This window comes from Cebus imitator, unplaced genomic scaffold (assembly GCF_001604975.1).
Source record: "Cebus imitator isolate Cc_AM_T3 unplaced genomic scaffold, Cebus_imitator-1.0 Scaffold117, whole genome shotgun sequence".
Classification (NCBI taxonomy): Eukaryota; Metazoa; Chordata; class Mammalia; order Primates; family Cebidae; genus Cebus; species Cebus imitator.
The window spans coordinates 9,366,396-9,386,838 of NW_016107432.1; the positions used below are offsets into that span (position 1 = coordinate 9,366,396).

The following is a 20,443-nucleotide window of genomic DNA, read 5'->3' on the forward strand; positions in this document are numbered from 1 at the left end:
ATGCTTATAGTCCCAGCTGCTCAGGAGGCTGAGGCAGGAGAATTGCTTCAACCAGGGAGGCGGAGGTTATAGTGAGCTGAGATTGTGCCATTGTGCTCCAGCCTGGGTAACAGAGCGAGACTCTGTCTCAAAAAAGAAAAAAGAAGAAAAGGAATCAGGGCTTTCATACCAAGAGCATTGAGTCAGCAGAGGGCAGAGGATGGTGGGAAGAGCCACCACTTAGAACTGACACAAGTGGGTGCTGTGTGCTGTCTCCACCTGCACCCCATGAGACACATCCTCACTTTCTTTTGGTGAGTAGCTGATGGGGCCCGTCCGGATACAGGGGATCCAAAGGATGTTATCAGAGGAACAGGGAGGAAATTAGGAAAAAATTGGTGGGAAGTAAGAGACTCAGGAGCACATCCCAAGAGTCAGAGGGTGAGCTGCAGGAATGGACTTGTGGATATGTCCTTGGCCAAACTCAAAAACAGAGCTACTTACTTAAAAGATATTATCCAGAGCTTGGGGTGGATGGGAGTGGGGATTGCAGGGAATGGGTTTCCAGGGTTAAACGACCTCTTTTCTGCTTGGGGATTCTGGGGCACTGGCTCTGCTTCTCCCCTTCCTCATCCCCACCCAGTCTCCGCCCCACAAGGATAACCTGTCATAACCAGAAATGTATTAGCCCATTTTCATGCTGCTATAAAGAACTGCCCAAGACTGGATAGTTCTTTACAGCAGCAAAGGAAAGAGGTTTAATTGACAAAGTTCCACAGGGCTGGGGAGGCCTCAGGAAACTTACAGTCATGGTGGAAGAGGAGGCAAACACATCCTTCTTCACATGGAGGCAGAAGGAGAAGAATGAGAGCTAAGTGAAGGGGAAGCCACTTATAAAACCATCAGATCTTGTGAGAGCTCACTCACTGTCATGAGAACAGCATGAGGGTAACTGCTCCCATGATTAAATTACCTCCCATCGGGTCCCCCCCATGACAATGGGGATTATGGGAACGATAATTCAAGGTGAGATTTGGGTGGGGGCACAGCCACAACATATCAAGGAGGGTCCTCACTTCTCTGCCTGCTCCCTGCTCAGGCAATGCTAACACTAATGCTTTTGGAACAATAAGCTCTGAACATGAAGAGCCATTTAGGCTGAGTTTTAGCTTCTCAGATCTAGGGGTGCTGCCTAGATCAGACTGAGCTCAGGCAGACCCTCATGCTTCCAGGGGGTTTGGGTCGGGAGCCAAGGGGAAAATCCAGCTCTGCCTCTGCTGGCTGTAACCCCCCTTTCTCCTAAGGTCCTGTAACCCTTGTCAAACAAACTGGGGACTTGCTCTAATATTTTAGTGGATGAAGGGTGTCGTTTCTTCTAGTCTGTGATCTATAGAAATGCCATAGAATCATTATTTATCAATGAAAAAGGAATGTCTATCAAGGGAAATGAACTGAACTCGGTCCTTTTGATTCCAGTTCTAGAGCACATGTCGGTCTGATAATTCACAGGGAAAACCAGCCTCTCTCCAAGCCTCGTGGCAACTCTGTTTCACCCCTGTCACCCTCTGTCCTTATCGATTTTGTCAGCAGCCAGGGGGATTTAAAGCATGACCTGGCATTCTCCTTTAAACACCCCTGTCCACTAAAGCCTTGTAGGCAGCAAAGAAAACAACGGAGTGAAGAGAAAACCTACAAAATGGGAGAAAATATTTGCAAACCATATTTGGATCCCCTCAAGCTCCCCCCCTCCACAACCAGCCCCTTGGTCCCTCAAGCGGCAGACACATCCCTGCTCCTGCCTTGGCCTGCTGCAGACATTCCTGTCACCTCTCCGATTCTTGCTCTCTGCCCTAGAGGGAGACTCTGCAGCTTGCTCTCTGCCCGACAGGGAGACTCACAGGCTCAAATCAACAAGCTTCCTGCTCTCTGACCTCTGAGAGGTTTCAGCAGAAATCAGAAATCAGCGGTCAGAAATCAGAAGTCTGAAGAAAGAGAATGAGGCCAGGGGTTGGTTTCCTGGTTCACTTCCTACAGGGACATTTTGGCTGGCTTTGTCCCTCTACCAAAGGTTGCAGCTCCTGATAGGTGGCCTACCCACCCTACATGCCCTCCGCTGCCCTGAATTAATCTGCCTTCGAGCTGCTCAGGTTCACTGTGTCCCTCCTCCCCAAAGGTTTTCCTTTCATCTGTTTCTTTTGCCTGCTCTTCCCAGACATCTGGGCTCACCTGGAGCCTGACCACAGTATTTAAGATGGCAACCTGCCCCCGCCTCTCCATTCCCCTTTCTCTGTTCTACTGTTTTCTCATAATATCCTTCACCTTCTGAAACACTGCGTGGGTGGGGTACTCCCTTGGTACACTGCCTGTGCCCCCATGAGGAGCTCTCCTTCTCCACAGCAGGGACCTTTGCCTGTTTTGCCCACTGGCACAGAGCCGGGGCCCCAGTGAGCACTTGCTGAATGCTGGAGGAAGAAACACCCTGACCTTGGTCTCATCCTCTAGGCTTTTGAGAGGCATCAGGGCATCTGTGGCATTTTCCATGTCTGCTTCTCTTCAGGAATATTAATAACAAGAGTAACTGTGTGAGTTTCCCAGGGCGGCCATGATCAGGCCCCACAGACAGAGCAGCTCCAGCAATAGAAATACATTATCTCACATTTCTGGAGGCTGAAGTCCAAGGTCAACGTGTCTGCAGGGCCCTGCCTCTGGGGCGCTAGGGAAGGGATCGTTCCAGGTCCTCTCCTGGCTTCTAGTGTGTTTTGGCTTTGGGCAGCACAATTCTAATTTTTAGTGGGTGTTCTGCCTGTGTGTGTGTCTGCATCTAAATTCTCCACCCCCCCCCCCAACTTTTCTTGAGTCAGAGTCTCGCTCTGTCGCCAGGCTGGAGTGCAGTGGCGAAATCTTGGCTCACTGCAACCTCCAACTCCCTGATTCAAGTGATTTTCCTGCCTCAGCCTCCCTAGTAACTAGGATGGCATGCACATCTACGCCCTGCTAACTTTCGTATTTTTAGTAGAGACGGGGTTTCATCAGGTTAGCCAGGATGGTCTTGATCTCCTGACCTTGTGATCCACCTGCCTCAGCCTCCCAAAGTGCGGAGATTACAGGCATAAGCCACCACGCCCAGCCATACGTTCCCCTTTTCATAAGGACTATCGTATTGGATTAGGGGACCAGCCTATTCCAATATGACCATATCTTAGCTTAACTAATTACAACTGCAACGATCCTATTTCCAATTCAAGTCACATTCTGAGGTACTGGGGACTTCAACATACACATTTGGAGGAGGCGCAATTCAACCCATAACAACAATTAACATTTATTGAGAATCTTCTCTACACCAAGCACTGTGAATTACAGTATGATTATCATGACAATACCTGTTGAGGTTTACGTCTGTTTATTATTGCCACTTTCCCTAAGAGAAAAATGGGGATCAGAGAGGTTAAGTGACTAGCTCAAGGTCACCCAGCTAGCAGGTACGGGTGACAACGTGTGTATGACACAAAGCCTATATCACCCTGCTTTCTCTCTTTTACCATGTTCTCCTCTGGTCCACGTACTGGACCAGTGTCCCAAGTTTCAGCAGTAAACTCTGAGGCCTTTGATTCTGAAATTGTGGAATTCATTGGGAAGCAGCAGGGACTATAGGCAACAGAAACCATATGGATTTTTTTTTTTAACTGCAACTCAATAGCATATTCCATTCTTGACAATTATGAAAACTTACTGCAATAATTAAGAATGACTGTGAATTCTGACTCCTGATTTGTAAAAGCACAGAGTCTGTGCTTCTCAAGAGTAAACTTTCACCCCACAAAGCCCCTGCCTTACGTGGCCTGAATGATGCTCACTGGAAGTTCACTCATCAGAGAGTTAACTTGGTGCCAAGCAAATCAATTTGGAAAACCAGCTGTTTCTGAAAGATGGCAATGGTTTACGGTTGCTCAAGCTGATGACTGATGCCCTGAGCCAAAATTAATGGCAGATCAAATGAGCAAAGATGTCTTTCCCTTCTCAGTTTTATTAGCCTTCTGAGCCATTTTAATAGACTGTAAAAATCTCATAAGAGGAATGAAAAATATTGGAAACTCTTTTTGGATAGGCAGTCACTTCAAAGGGCTAGATGAAATATGTGTGTGTTTATTACATATATAATTTATATATAAATATATATGTATTACCTTGTTTTCAAATACATTTCAAATACGTATATTTGAAAATAAGGTAATACATTTTCGATATATTCAAATATGTATATTTGAAAACAAGGTAATACACATATATTTATATATACAATTATAAGTGTAATAAATTTATGTATATTTGAACACAAGATAATACATATATTTATATAATTATATATGTAATAAACACACATACCTATATATCATATATTTGTTATTAATAGATAATATATAAATATATCATATATAAATATATTTGTATATTTTTATTTTCTTGTTTTCAAATATCTATATTTATATACAAATATAATATGGAATTATAATGTATTATATAAATTATAACATGATATGATAATATATTATATATATAAATATGCTACATATACATATATAAACTTTGGAAAGGGAAAGGAATTTACTTTATATTGACACTGTCAGGAACGGAAGAATGGCTTTCACACAGTTTGGATTTTGTTTCCATAATTCTGTCAGGTGCTATATTAGTTTCCCATTGCTGCTGCGGCGAGTTACCATAGATGCAGTGGCTTAAGAAAACACAGGTGGGCCGGGCGCGGTGGCTTAAGCCTGTAATCCCAGCACTTTGGGGGGCCGAGGCGGGTGGATCGCGAGGTCAAGAGATCGAGACCATCCTGGTCAACATGGTGAAACCCCGTCTCTACTAAAAATACAAAACACTAGCTGGCCATGGTGGCGCATGCCTGTAATCCCAGCTACTCAGGAGGTTGAGGCAGGAGAATTGCCTGAACCCAGGAGGCGGAGGTTGCAGTGAGCGGATATCGCACCATTGCACTCCAGCCTGGGTAACAAGAGTGAAAACTCAGTCTCAAAAAAAAAAAAAAAAAAAAAAAACACACACACACACACAGGTGGATTGTCTTACAGTTTTGGAACTCAGAAGTCTAGAGTAGATCTTGAAGTGAAGCATGATGGTGTTGTCAGGGCTGGTTCCTTCTCGAGCTTCCGGGGGAGAATCCTGCCTGCTCCAGCTTCTAGAGACCATCTGCATTCCTGGGCCTGTGACCCCTTCCTCACCTCAAATCTAGCAATGGCGTCACTCCTGCCTCTGCTTCCACCACATCTCCTTCTCTGACTGACCCTCCTGCCTCCCTCTTTCACTCATAAGGGCCCCATGATGATATTGGGCTCATCTGGGTAATCCAGGGTCCTCTCCCTATCTCAAGATTAGTCCCACCTGCAACATTCCTTTGTGCCGTGTAAGGTAATCATGGTGTGGACATCTTGGGGAGCCATTATTTTGCCTACCACAGGTGGGCATGGTTATGTCCATTTTACAGATGAGCAAATAGATTCAGAGGTGCTGGGCAGTGTTCCCAAGACCGTTCAGCTGGTAAATGGGTGATCAGGATTTGAATGAACAGTAGCCTCATCCTAAAGCCAAAGCTCTTTCTCCCCAGAACATTTTTCCATTCCACACTCTCAGCTTCATGCTGAATTTAATCTCATGGCTTTCCAGGAATTGGGGTAAATGCTACCATTTTAAGGACTGTTTCCAATGGACTATTCTGCATCTGTCCTTGCATCTCCAGCTCTCTGAAAAGATGAAAGGGGGACAGACTCCCCAATGTACTTCTCTTCCCTCACCTAACTTCTCCTGGTCCTTCAGCTCTCAGGTTCCTGGTTCCCTTCTCCAGAAAGCTCTTCCAGAACCCCTTATTTGAGAGGGAAGCTTGTCTTAGTGTTGCATGTGGTAATTGTCTGTTTCTGGATTTGTTTTTCTATCTAGATCTTGGCAGCTTCCCCTGTGACAGCTGGCACTGTATGCGTGCACCTTAGGTGTCTGTGGAATGGAGGAATGGATGCCTGCATGAATGAATCCATCACCAAAGCTCCGAAGCATCACTTCCTGCTCAGAGAACCTCCCACACCGAGGTTCCTGCACCTCTAGAACAGCAAGACATCATTTATCCTTGGGTCATAGTCAACCTCCTGCACTGGACTGTGAACTCCTGCAGGCAGGCACCATGGCAACGGCCCTCTATAAGCCCCAGCACAGGGTCAATGGCTTGATCATGGGAGGAGCTGGCAAGAGCTCACTAGATGGCAGGGAACCAACTGGCCACGGTCCAGATGACTGAGATCCACCAGGTCCACACTTAAAGGCGGCAGCAAGAGCGCTCTCCAGAGGCTGTGACTCTGAGTCCTGAGTTTAGAAAGGACCCCTCCTTCTCTTTCAGAATTGTGCAGTCATTTACCCTCCTTTCTGGGGTTGGTATTTCCAAAGAATACCTTGCCCAATATTGTCAGCTTTTAAGGAAAATGATCTGCTAGCCAAAGCATGGGGATGAGAAGGAGTGGCTTCTGGAGTCTGCAATGAATAAGAACGGCTTCCTGTGAAGTCCTTCTTGGACCAAGAGAAGAAGTGTAGCCACTTCCTCGGTGTGCTCCTCTTTCAAACAAGGGCAATCATTGGACTTTAAGGCATAACGTGAGCATTCATGAGGTCACATGTAGAACACTTCGGGGTCTCGGCCGGGGGGCAATAGGGGCCCCATGATGTTCTCTCTCCCCACTCCCTTGGGTTCTGAGCCAGCTGACCGTGTGACCCAGAGTAAGTCACTCCTCTGGGTCTTGGCTTCCTCAACTGTCAAAAGATGACAAGAGTCCCTGTAAAATTCTGCCCTCTGCAAGGATGACCATCACAGCCTTATTTAAAATCACAAATTATGGAAATCTACCTAAATGGGACAAGAATAGTTGCCAATTACTGAGTGCACATCATTTGACAGCCACTGCTGGAATCACTTAATGTATATTCATTTGTACAATCCTCAGCCCATCCCTAGGAGGCAGGGATGATGTCCTTTAGAAGTGGGGAAACTGAGTCACGGAGATGCTGAATAACTTACTTGGGGTCACATGGCTGAAAAAAAAAGACACAGAGCTGGTATTGGAACCCAAGAAGCATGGCACTGCCATCAGGCTCTGAGCAGAGATGTTCAACAACCTTACTCTCAAGACAATGGTTAAGGAAATTATCATACAGAAAATTATTGGAGTAGGACAAATCTTTCAGCACTAGTGTTAATTCAGGGAAGGTGATAATGTACATAATTTTCTGCATATATAATATACTTCCACAAAAATTACTTAAAAATAATAAAATAGGGAATCATTCTGACATAAGATTATGTGAACAAAAGCAGATTAGAGCTAGTATTTAGAATAGGATTGCTGTGCTACTGTGTAAGAAATATACATCTATGCATAGAAAGACAGGGAAGAATTTGCCAAACTTCCTTGGTTACTGTGATTATAACCAAGAAAGTTTGGCAAATTTGTTCCTCTCTATTTTTCTGAATTTTACAAATTTGCCCTAATGAGCTGCTATTGATTTCTTAACAATACCAATAAAATACTTAATAAAAAACAAAAACAAAAATCTCCTGTACTTTCCCCATAGTTTTCATCTCAGACTGACTGTGTTTTTCCCTTGCTCAAAGTAAAAATAAATAAACGAAACTCGGTACAGTCTATAACTTGAGAATAACAAGAATGAGTCTTGTGAAACTTCCAGAACATGAAACTTTGAAATGTTTTCCTCTAATAAAAAGACTGTGAAGTGGAAAGGGAAAGAGACAAAACATCATTTCTCTACATTTTTAATGATACTTGTTTTTTTTAAAAGTATCTTGCTAGAATGACCCATTAAGTGCAAGGTGCAAAGTAAAGTGTTCTGTCAACAAGAAGTCAGACATACAATTGCAAGCCTCTTCCTGTTTGTATGGGCATCAATCTGTCAGTGCAAATCAGTGAGCAAGAGTGAAAATAAATGAACTACTCCATCAAGGTCACAGAATATAACTCTCTAATTTCAGCCCTTTCTTTTTCCATTTGGAAGGGAACCTGACTGTGCTGCATGCCTAAAATGTGAGGCACAGACCACATGCCTACAAGGAAGAAGAGACGCAACATCTCATAAAGAGTGCAACTGAAGCTCAGGGATGTTGAGCGCACTGCTCAATGCTACATAGCCAAGAAGTGCTTGAGCCAGGATCCAAATCCAGTTTGGCCTGATTCCAAGATCTGGAAATTTCTGCTAGGTTCTGAAGCCACCCAACTTTCCTCTTCACTAAATGTTTGTTTTGCATATTGGAGGTTGAAAAAGTAACAAGCTCTATGCCTTCTTTTGAACATGTTGGCTTATTATTAAAGTTTTCCTCTCCATTATGCTGGTTGAATGAAATGTCCTTTCTTTTCTGCCTTGTAAACTCCCATGTTTCGGGTAATGAGATGACGGATAACGGTTTTGAAACATTTTTAAAGTCAGGGCAAGAGATTGGAGACTCACAACAATTCTCTAATCTGAACTCCCAGGGACAATATGGCCCTCTTTCACAGGGCATTCATATGCCATCACTTGTGACTAGGTGAGAATTCAAAGGATGGAGTTATTTATTAAAAGGAAGATGACTGAGAAGCAAAATGTAGAAAGGAATATTCTCTAGATGGGAAAAATGTCAGTGAAGAACTGCATGATGAACTCCTAAAATTAGATGCCTTTGGCATGACAAAGGATGTGACCCTTTAAAGGGATGCCGGTTTGTTGCCTGGGGTTCCCACAGTGGTGTGTTGCCTGTCCCAGGAGGTGTCAGGAACCAGGTGAGAACAGTCACTCTTCAGTATTCACTGGAGGTTTTGGATCAATAGCCTGGACACAAATGATGTCTGGCTTCTCCCCATCCCAGCTCTTTCTTTAAAACCAAGAGTTTGCTGAATGGTAGAAAACCACACTGTCCTAATTGATGAATTCCGATGGGGAAACCCCCTGCCTTAAAGGACCTTATGAACATTCCCACTGTGCTATGTAACCCCCTGTGGCATTCTCAAAAGTAACCCTCAGTTGACTTACAGAGAAGATGGCAGCCAAAGTCTCGATGCCCCCTGTACTCAAGGTGACATATGGGATATTTGCCGGAGGGATCCCAGCGTTTCCAAAGATGCTGTTGGTATAGAACCAAATCTGTAATGCAGGAAAGAACGAGAAGAGAAAGTGGTCAGTGGAAGGACTTAATCTATTTTCTAAATCAAATTTGGGTAGAAGGTAGTCTCTGGATTCCACTGCCAAACTCAGAGTCCCAAGATGAAGTGGCGTGGATGCTCATTTTTCACCTTCATCTCACATTTTCCCTTTCTTCATTACTAAAATAACTCTTGTACTAGTAGGAGTGCCCAGCTAAAAGGCTATATTTCCTAGTTTTCCTTGCAGCTAAGTGTGGCAGAGAGATAGAAACAGTAATGGTAACGGGGCTTCCAGGAAGTTTCTTTTTTTAAAAAGAAACTTTTCATCAAGGAGGTGTGCTTCCATTTTTGTTTTTTATTGTTGTTTGTCCTTTCTCCTTTCTGTGTCAGGATGGTGGAGATGATGGCTGGAGCCTCAGCAGCCTTTTATGGATTACTAGGTGACTTCAGAACAGCACTGCCAGGAACCTTCAGTAACTTTGTGAGAACTAGAAAAGGCCCCCACTACACAAAATCCTTTACTGTCATCCACTGAAAAATTGCCATAGCAAATCCACAATGCATACAAGGAGAAAGATGTTCCCCAGAGTTGTGTAATGCACAACCTGTTTAACTATACATAAAGCCCCTGGCTTGGGATGAAGGCCGCTTGTTCGGTTGCTGGCCCAGGAAATTAGAGAGTTAGCCTGTGTCCTCACTGACTACAGTGGTTCTGTAATTTATTATCTAAACATGAGCACTTTTGAGTGTTGACAGCTGTGCTGGGACAACACACATACATTGAGTGTGTCCTGGGAAAACCAGCGTATGTGGTCTTGGAGTTGCTATACCAGCCCTCGCAACTTACTTCATGTGAGACAGAAAACCTTCCAGCTGGTTGAGGTCTCTGTTGGGGTTTCTACCACATGAGGTTAGACCTAAATCCTAACTGATGCTCATGGGCATCAGACAATCACTGATTAGGAGTTTGTCGGCCTGGCTCCATCTTGAGCTAGCTATGTGACCTCAGGCAATTCACTCTGCCCTGCAGAGATTCCTATTCCTCCCCAGTCAAACTAACATGGCCACGCTTATGTTGCCTGTCCCGTGGGGTGTTAGGAACTGGGTGAGAATTGTCGCTCTTCAGTATTCACTATGAGGGTTTTAGCCTGGACACAAATGATGTCTGGTTTCTCCCCATCACAGCTATTTCTTTAAAACCAAGAGTTTGCTGAATGATAAAAAACCACATTGTCCTCATTGATGAATTCTGCCTTAAAGGACCTTATGGACCTTTATGAACAGTTTGATCCTATTCAGTGGAAATATTAGAGCACACTGCTCATAATCTGTCAGGTCCAATGTTGGCTGGCCACACTCTTGCATTTTGCTCTTTGTTTCTGGATGAAGCTCTTGTTTCTATAGATTTCTCTTATTACTAGAAGTTTTTAGCAAAAATTATTCACGTGTTGCGGGGAAGATTTAGGACCTACTTATATCTACAGATGGTCAAATTTTTGTGAAGAAAGTAAATCTCCATAAAGTTATGGGCATCCTGAGAAATGCCACTGAAAACCACTACACCCATTTCGTCAAGTTTTCAGGCATGGATACATCTATTGGTTTTAATATTCTTGTAAAACAAGAACCTCCGGGCTCTGCACCTGTCCCTCACTTGAGTGAACGTTAGACTCCATCGTCGGCCTGATCCTTTGCTGTCACGTCCATGGTGTACAGAGGTAGTGCCTAACAAATCCACTAATTCCTATAGTTCTCAGGGCTGTCGCTGAAGCTGACGTTATCCTGAAAACCCTGTGGCCATTGAATATGTTTATACAATCGCCTCCCCTTTAGAAGGTACCTGTGATTCCCAGTGCACCTTTAGGGTTGGATTCCAGGAGTGTAAGAGCCGTTTTCAGTCATCAGCCAAATTCACTAATTTTCAATGGCCAAAGTTCTCTAGGGACCTTCTTCATGCCCTCAGGCTGCCAGGCTGTCACCCATGTGAAGGTGTTTGACATTTGTGTTATTCACAGCTGTGGCTCTGAACCCCGTGGCCTCACCAGCTCATGTTCCTGAGGCTCTCAGCCCTAGATCCCACTAAATGTGAGTTCTTTTGTGTTGAGGCCAGCACCTCCTTCCGGGCTCCTCACTCCCCACAACCCCGTCTTGCTTGGTTTCCATTCTCCCCATAGAGACACTGCTATAGATGTCCCTTAGCAGGTTAGTGAAGAGAGCCATTGTGCGTAAAACTCTAAGTTTAGTGAGGGACAGTTATAAAAACAGCAATCAAAGCCATGTTTGTTCTTATATTCATTCATGCAACAAAAGGCAAGAAATCAGCCCACAGATCCTCTCCCCCAGTCTAGGCCCTGCAGGGGTCCTGCCAGGCTGGCCCTGTCCCCCCCAGGGCACGCCTGGACGTCACACGCACTGCCAGTCTGTTTGTGCCACGAAGCCACTGCCATTCCCCTGTTCCAGTTGACATAGTGGGAAGGTGACTGCCTTCAGCTCTACCTCTGCTTACACTGACGCTGATTTGATTGGACAGTTTGAGGTCGCTGTAAAATAAGAAAGCACCCAGGACACTTAAGAGTGCATTCTGCCCGAGAGCCCCCTAGCTCCCATGGAGTGTGTCTGTGTTGACCTTGTTCACCACACAGCTCTGTTCTCTCAGGTTGCCCCCAGCCTGCCTGTGCCACGTGGCAGAAGCAGCAGTTCTGAAGGTCTGGAGTGGGGATTCCAACCCCAGCACTGCCTCTCGTGACCTGCGTGACCACAGGCAACTGATTTCACGTCTCAGAATCTCTGTTCTCCAATGAAGGGTAATAATAGTTTGTCTTTCAGGTGGCGCTCCTTCAACAAAATAATAGCTAAGCTATTGTAGTAATTTGCTACAGAAGCAATAGAAAACTAATATATACTAGGTAAAGATATAATTCATATATACTATTCATTTATGCATTTCCTGTGTGTGTGTATGTGTGAGACAGAGAGAGACAGATAGAGACAGAGAGAGTTGTAAACACAGAGGTGGTCACCACAAACAAATGATGATGTGTACAATCTATTTTGAGGTGCAGAAGACAGAGAAGACCTTGCCCATTCATTAAATTCTGTGTTCCAAGAACTGTGCCAATGCCTCACCTACTGTTGGGCAGGGACCTCCTTTTCCTTCTGTTTCCTGTTCCCATTTGAGGGGCATCCACTAGAGAACACATCTCCCTCTCAGCCCAAGGGACAGGGAGCGACGCAGCCAGAGGTTGCCCTCATACATTCCCTGGGCTCTTTCTGTACCTGCCTCCTGCGGGAAGCTGGACACCTGTCTGCTGCCTCCACCCAGGGAGAGGCTTGCCCTGTGGAGGGGTCTGGGATTGCTCCTTCTGCCTGTGGCTTGCTCAGCACCTTCAGGCTGGAGGTGCCAAACTAACTGCCGCTTATGAAGCCATGCTGTCTTATCCAGCTCCACTTAAAATAGAGCTAACATTTTCATCCCCATCTGGTTCCTGTGGCTCTCTCTGTCTCCACTTCTCTAACCTGTTCTGAATTTCAGAGGAAAAGAAGGGGGCTTATCTATTGTAAATCCATAAACCTATCTCCTATGGCACTTAACTGCATTCCCACCACAGCCCGGTGAGGTAGCTATTACTGCCGTCTCCATTTAACAGACGTGAAACAGAGGCTCAGCCAGGTAAGGGTGACCCAGCTGTGAGTGGCAGAGCTGGGATCGAACCCAGGTCATCTCAAACATTTCTACTTGCCTCTGCTGCCTCTGGGTGAGAAGGAATCTGCTTTCCTTCCAGAGATGCTAGGGGGAGGGTGCCAAGTCCTATGGAGCAGGGCAAGTGGAATCATCCGAGAGGTAAGAGGGAACAGGGGCGCTGGGGACAGATCACTGCCTGCAGTTGCCAAGCAAAGCAAGACCCTCTCCACCAGGGGCGGGCTGTGTGCTTCCCGGCAATGTATGGAAGCCTGCTCCCTCTCAGCAGAGCTGCTTGATCCACAGCTCCAGCAAATGCCAGCTCCCATTCTCATCAGACCTTACTTCAGCTTGGCAATGGAGGCGGAGGAATGAGCTGACGCTCCCACCTCTCTCAGTGGGACCAGCTGCACCCCGACTACAGCTGTGCACCTTATGCTTCACGAAACAGGACTCGTGGGTTTCTCACTGGCCTTGAAGGACTAGCAGGGCTTGAAGCTCAGGCTCCTGGTAGCTGAATCCTCAAGGCAGGACAACTGACCATGCTAACGTCCCCTCTCTATCAGCTCATATTCACTGGAGGGACGGGAGTCTGTGGGCTGGACAGTCTATGGTGGTGAGAACGTGCATACACATCTCCACCACCCCAGCCTTGCTTTATATCCTTACAGCACATGTGGGCATGAAACTGGGCAGCGTATCTAGATGCCTGACAGCCAGTCCATGCTCAGCAAAGGGCTGCTTCCTTCTGACCTCCACTCTCTTTCTTTAAAAAATCCAGAAGAATTTGGAGTAAGGACTCAAATTTTAAGAGTGGCCAGAAAATGTTTACTTTTTAAAGGTTTTCTAAGTGTCGGATCACCCAGTCTCGCTTCTCATCTTATAGATAAAAACATAACCTCACACTGATGCAGCCGTTAGCCCAATGATAATACCTGTCTGGCCTGGTCTCCTTTGAAGTCTGACATGAGTGACTGAGGCTCAGAGGGGTGAAGTGTTTCACCCAAGGCTACACAGCCGAGAAGTCGGAGGATGTGGGCTAGAACCATAGTCTCCCCAGTGGTCTCAGGGTGGGGCTCCTTCAACAAAGTAACAGCTGAGATTATGGAGCACCACCTATGTGACTGACCCAGTGCTGGACTTTAAATGCCTCCTTTCATCTATCTTCACCGCCACTTTACAGTTGGGGAAACTGAGGCACGGGGCAGGCCAAGGTCCCATAACTCAAAAGTTCACTGTTGCACATTGCATGCAGACAGATGACCCCAAGGCTGGCTCTTAGCTTTGGCTGACAGTTTAGGGTGCCCCTATGGAGGGTCTCTTCTCAGCTTTCTCCCTGTTCATCAGGACATAGAGAACCGCTGCAGTGAGATGGTCTCCACTATTATGATTACAGAACATTTTACATTCTTCCAATTTGATTTAGGAAGTGATTTCAGGAGAATCTTTTAAAAATAAAAGCTATTAAGAACTGCTTCTGAAATTGTAATTTGGGATTTTGTACAAAACTTGATTTGAGCTCCAGAACTCCTAATAATGGTTCAGCAAATCAGATGGACCTTCATATGGTTCTAGGCCAAAAGAGGAGGAAAGTGCCACGGTTTTCTGTACACACATCTAAGGCTTTCGTGTCTCCTTCCCCGCGTCCCTCCCAGTCACCTCCCTTCCTTCCCCTCCACTCAACTGTTTACAGAGAGCGTAAGAAATCTGGGAGTCTCTTAGGCACTAAGGTGACAGCAGACCACACAAGTCCTAGCCTGCCCTGGAAGACCTTTTAGTCAAGCGAGGAAGGGAGGAGTACACGTAATTTCCCAAGGAAGTGGTCAGAGAAACACACCAGGAGCCCTGTCCTGCGCGAGCATCCCACCGAGTGCAAAAACCCAGGCAGCAGCTCACCGCCAGTGCGCACCCGGAAGCAACGTCGCCAGGCCCGTATGGCTCACTCTCAGCCGGCAGTCTGCTCCTCTTCGCTCTTATTTTACATCTATTTCTAACACACTTGGGTGTCTCGTTTCCCAACCACGACTGCATATGAGGAAGCAGCAGATTTCGAAACTGCATGGCACAGAGAGAGGAGAAAACAAGGCTAGAAAGTCATGCTGATGACAGTGAGGTTGGGAGGAGACTCATGCCAGCTGAGCAGGCACTACCTGTGAGATATTTTACACAATTCCAGATTCCTCACAGCAGCTGTGCAAACTGAGTATTATCATCCCCATTTTTCGTGATGGGAGACTGAGGCCCAGGGAAGTGACTATGATTCACAACTGTGTTTAAGAAAAAAGAAACCCCAAGGAAGGACGAGTCATCACAGGTAGATAAGAGAACCACCATGACCTTGAGCATTCTGGAAGATTCAGGAAGGTTCAAGAAAATGAAGGCTTCCCTGCACTAGGCTTGACAATTGGTATTGATCCAGTTTTCAGCCCAAGAACTCCCCTTTTCTTCCCCAGACACTCAGGTGCCCAGCACATGGCATGGGCTGCTCTGGTGCTGGAGACTCAGGGTTGATAAGATGCAGCCTCCATCTTCGAGGATGGAGACTCACTAATAGCTCTATCCAGGTGAGGGGAGCACAGTGGAGAGGCAGGAACTGCTGTGGCCACCCCAGCAATGGGGACAGGGGGATGGCCCTGAAGCCAGCAGCCTCCTTCACACTGGCAACAGACTGACACTCACACTAAACCTGGTTTTCATGCCAAGGACAAACTGCTCCAAAGGAAGGCAGCTGCCTAAAATAAGTCATTTGAAGCAACAGGTCTAATTTTAGAGAAGTTTATTATGTGAGGCAGTAAAAAAAAAAAAAAAAATCCAACACCAAAAAGGAATTTAGAAATAAATAAATAAATGTTGTTCAATCCAACTTTTGAGCGATTTTTTTTTTTTTTTTTTTTTTTTTTTGAGATGGAGTTTCTCTTTTGCCACCCAGGCTGGCGTGTAGCGGCTCAATCTCAGCTCACTGCAGCCTCTGCCTCCCAAGTTCTAGTGAGTCTCCTGCCTCAGCTTCCTGAGTAGCTGGGGTTACAGGTGCACACCACAACGCCTGGCTAATTTTTATATTTTCAGTAAAGATGGGGTTTCACCATGTTGGCCAGGCTGCTCTCAAACTCCTAACCTCAAATAATCCACCTGCCTCGGCCTCCCAAAATGCTGGGATTACAGGTATGAGTCACTGCACCCAGCCAACTTTTGAGTGCCTTCTAAAGTACGTGAAAACCATTCATCAACTCTTTAGCATAAATATACTGAGCCGTCTGTGATGCTTGCTTGATATAAAGGTTCTCAGCTGGGGGAAATTTTGCTCCTATTGGAGCAAAGACTCCATACCAAAGGGGGCAGTTTTGCTCCCATGCTGACTACCAAACGTCCAGGGCCATTTTTGGTGGTCACAGCTGGTGGGGCAGATGGTGCTACTGGTACCTGATGGAAGGAGGCCAGGGAGGCTGCTGAATAGCCTAGGACACAGCACAGCCCCTATGACAATGAACTTTCCAGCTCACAATGGAGATAGTTATGAGGCTGAGAAATGCAAGTTTGGTACAAAGTGCCTGGGCGGGCAGTCCCAGGAGTGCAGCTGGCACCAGCAGGTGTGACTTTGTCTGTGCAGGTACTGCCCCTGCGCCTTGGGCAAGGCCTGACCCTCTGAGAGCCACAAGTGCTTCATCTAGAAAATGGGCATGATACCACCTACCCTGTGGGCCTGTTTGGAGCTGGAATAAGATGACAAACACAGAGATGCCTGGCAGTATTTACCGATGTCTCAAGTGACAGATCATGTCCCCAGATAATGTCTGGGAAACTGAAGACAACAAAGCAAGTCTTCCAAGGCAGCTAAAGTTTTGGGTCCATGTGAGTTCTCTTTGTCCCATGAATTTGGATGACAAGGCAGCAGGTGCAGAGGAAAGCTGGACCACAGCACGGCTATGATGCTGGCATTCACCAGCAAACAGCATGGGTCCCTCTGTATGTAACACGGAAGAAGACTTGTCCCATTGGCTGCCGAGGGATGGCGTGGGGACACAGGCTGAGTGACATGCATGAGCTTGGGGCCAGAGAGCTGGGGCTCAAATCCTTTTTCTTTTCTTTTCTCCTTCTTTTTTTAATATCGAGTCTTGCTCTGTAGCCCAGGCTGGAGTGCAGTGGCGTGATCTCAGCTCACTGCAACCTCTGCCTCCCAGGTTCAAGTGATTCTCCTGCCTCAGCCTCCCGAGTAGCTGGGATTACAGGAGCACGTCACCATGCCCCGCTAAATTTTTGTATTTTTATTTGTATTTTTTAGTAGAGACAGGGTTTCACCATTTAGGCCAGGCTAGTCTCGAACTCCTGACCTTGTCAGCTGCCCACCTCAGCCTCCCAAAGTGTTAGGATTATAGGCGTGAGCCACCGCGCCCAGCCTAAAATCCTTTTTCTACTATTCCTCGCTGTTTGACCTTGGAAAAGTGTCTCAATGTCTCTGTGCCTAACAGTGGGGCCTAACTCACAGGGCGGCCATGGGGACAGCTTTTGGTCCACACTGAGTGCTACATGCACGCACACTTAATTAGGTTTGCAGCCAAGCGGGTGGAGGCCAAGCGAGGGGGAACGGCTGGCCTGGTTTCTCACTGCAGGTTTGTGTCCCACTGAGATGGGAAGTCAGGCCTTGGACTTTTGGTCCAGAACTCTGCTCCAGGTCAGGCAAAGCACCCTCAGCTGGAAATATCATTCCCGACTTAAAGACTGAAGATCAGCGGAGCAGTCTGAGGCTGGGGCCTGACGACTGCTGGCTTTGGGAGCCACTGAGATTTTTTTTCATCATGTGCTTGGGGAGTGGACCTTGCAAATACCCCCTAGTGGAGTCTATGAAGTTTACGGGGGATGCAAACGGAAAAAGTATGTCCCTGTGGGAAGTGAATTCTGTTGAGCACTGTCATGGTTCCCAGTGTAAATGCCTCATTCACTACAGGCTCTGCATTCAGTCTTTAAGGCTTCAGGCATCAGGTTTAAGAAACGAAGCACTTCCCCTCTCTACTCTCCAGGAACAAGGAGCACCTCCTTAAGATTGTCTGGCACGACCTTGGTCTCATCAACAGGAAGAGACAGCAGGACTCTCCCAGGGCCACTTGGTTAATGGAAATAGAGCCACTGACCCAGGCGCCTGCTCAGCCTGCTGACTTCAACCAGACCAAGGAGAAATGTAAAAGCAAGAAGCAAGGTGATCTCATTTCATCCCAGCGTTTCCGAAAATAGGAGGTGGAACGTTGTGGTTGTAGCTTTCTATGCTGCTGTTTTTCCTTCTCTGGACGGGAATGACTCCCCTTCACCTCACCTTCCCTAGACACCCCCAAACACTCTCCCTGCCCACCTTTGGGGTGCTGGGCTCATGCTCATTTAGTATAAATGCAAGCTGTCCTACCTGGGGCTCTTCGGAAGGGCACTGGCAGCTGCCCCGTCTCCCTCCCTCTGGGTTCAGCCAGTCTCCTCCCAAGGGAATGAGTGACTTCAGGGGCAGTTTGGATGCATTATGCAAGAATCTCCTCTATACTCCCTGCCAAGTGCTCGGCTAGCCTGTTTGCACACCTCCATAGATGGGGAGCTCACCACCCCTGGAGGCAACCCACTCCATCTGTCAGCAGCTAACAGTAAAGATCCAGACTCTGCCTCCCTAAGTCTCCAACCAGAAATTCCACCTTCGCGTACCCTGAAGAGGGAGGAGACTGTGGTGAACATCCAAGCGTCTGGGGAACCTCATGGAGAGACCGCCTCTGACTTCCCTGCCTGTAGCAGCTCAGGCCCCAAAGCGTTTCTTACTTAAAGCCTTGAGGTTTCTTTCAAGCCAAAGTTGTGAGTTGAAGACAGCCCAGCCAAGAGTACTTTTATTTAAATCATCTCAATGTCTCTCACTTCTGACTTGCTAATATCCATTTTTTTAAGAAATAGGATTTTTAGACACATCTAGGGATAAATAATCAGTGACAGCATTTATTATGGGCACTCTCTGTGGCTAGCGGCTGAACTGAACACTTTGCATCAATTGTGTCTTTCCATACTATGCTATCCATTTTACAGATGAGGAAACTGAGGATCAAGCAAGTGACATGAATGTCCAACAGCACAGAGTTTGAGGTGATGACAGAGCTGAGATTTGAACCTGGGCATCCAGGGCCCAAGCCCTAAACCTCCCTACTGGTCCCTCCAGTCATGCAGGAATGCCCACCAGGCCCCAGGACTCACCGCATTGAGGCCACAGAGCTGGTAGCAGGCCATGGTGACGATCACGGTGACCACCTGATAGCGGACATAGGGAGCTCTCAGCAGCTCCAGCACAGACACCAAGCGGATGTTCCTCTGCACGCGGCTGTCAGCCAGGACCTCCTCTACCTCTCGGGAAACGTCTGCTTTACCCAAGAACGTCTGGAAGGCTGCAAACAGGGGCATACATGGGTTTTCAGCAGGGATTAGAGTGTTCATCATGTCTCATGCTGGGCCCTGCAGGGATAGGTCCCACCTCCCAGCCACATCCCTTAGCAGGGGATGGAACTTGGCAGGGGCCTTTGAACTATGGAGTCCAAAGCCCTTGTTTAAAAATGGGAAAACAGAGGCCCAGAGAGATGCCAATGACTTGCCCAACATCACCCAGCTGGTTGGGAGAAAAGCTGGGAGAGAATGTGAGTCTCCTGACTGCCTCCAACACAAAGCAGAGCACATCCACGATTCAAATCCGTCTATACCACTGGGCGGTTGTGCCCCTGTTCATCTTTTGTTATCATTCCTGCCTCCAATGGCTATTGTAATAGTTGCATGATATCATTTACATGAAACCATGGCTCGGAGCTTCCCACACTGGGACTCATTTGCTGAGTACTCGTTAAGCACCTCCTGTTTGCCTGGCCCATGAGTTCATCCTCATCGCAGGTGTCCTGAGAGCAGTGGCATGTCACTTGGCCAGGATGCCCTGCAGTCCACTCCATCATGAAAAGAAGCACGGCCCTTTCCATGTGACCCTCAGAAATACAAGAAAACTTGAGTGGAATTAGTTCCAAAGAATGAATCTTCCCAGTATTCAAACCCATTCTGGTGATTTATACCTTTCTCATGTTGAACACCGCTAACTAACTGCCCCCTTCAGAAAACCTGTCTTTTTTTTTTTTTAAATGAAGACCTTAATTGTGCAAACCTCCAAGAATGCATGCCTGAAGGCGAGCTGACTGATTAGACCCCGGAAACCTTAATCGTCAGATCATGGGGCGTGCTTTTAGAACACAGACTTAAATATTCATTGCTCTGATATTTATTCCTCCTACAGGGAAAGGTGGCTATTGTGATGGTTCCTGTGGACAGTCGTTCCAGACACAGCAGGCAGCATCCTTAAAGTATGGCTTGGCCGGGTGCGGTGGTTTATACTCCCAGCACTTTGGGAGGCTGAGGCAGGTGGATCACCTGAGGTCAGGAGTTCAGGACCAGCCTGGCCAACATGGTGAAACCCCATCTCTACTGAAAATACAAAAAATTAGCCAGGTATCTGTAATCCCAGCTACTCGGGAGGCTGAGGCAGGAGAACCACTTAAACCTAGGAGGTGGAGGTTGCAGTGAGCCGAGATCATGCCACTGCACTCCA

At 46.8% G+C, this 20,443-nt stretch overlaps 1 protein-coding gene across 1 annotated transcript in view; it reads right to left on the minus strand.

Moving 5' to 3' along the window:
• Positions 1 to 20,443, minus strand: part of LOC108311504 (solute carrier family 2, facilitated glucose transporter member 9-like) — a 132,820-nt gene that overhangs the window by 71,922 nt on the left and 40,455 nt on the right. Inside the window, exons 4-5 of the mRNA XM_037742142.1 lie at positions 19,060 to 19,247; positions 9,061 to 9,171 (exon numbers count right to left, since the gene is read on the minus strand). Of these exons, the coding sequence (XP_037598070.1) occupies positions 9,061 to 9,171; positions 19,060 to 19,247 (299 nt within the window). The remainder of the gene's footprint in view (positions 1 to 9,060; positions 9,172 to 19,059; positions 19,248 to 20,443) is intronic.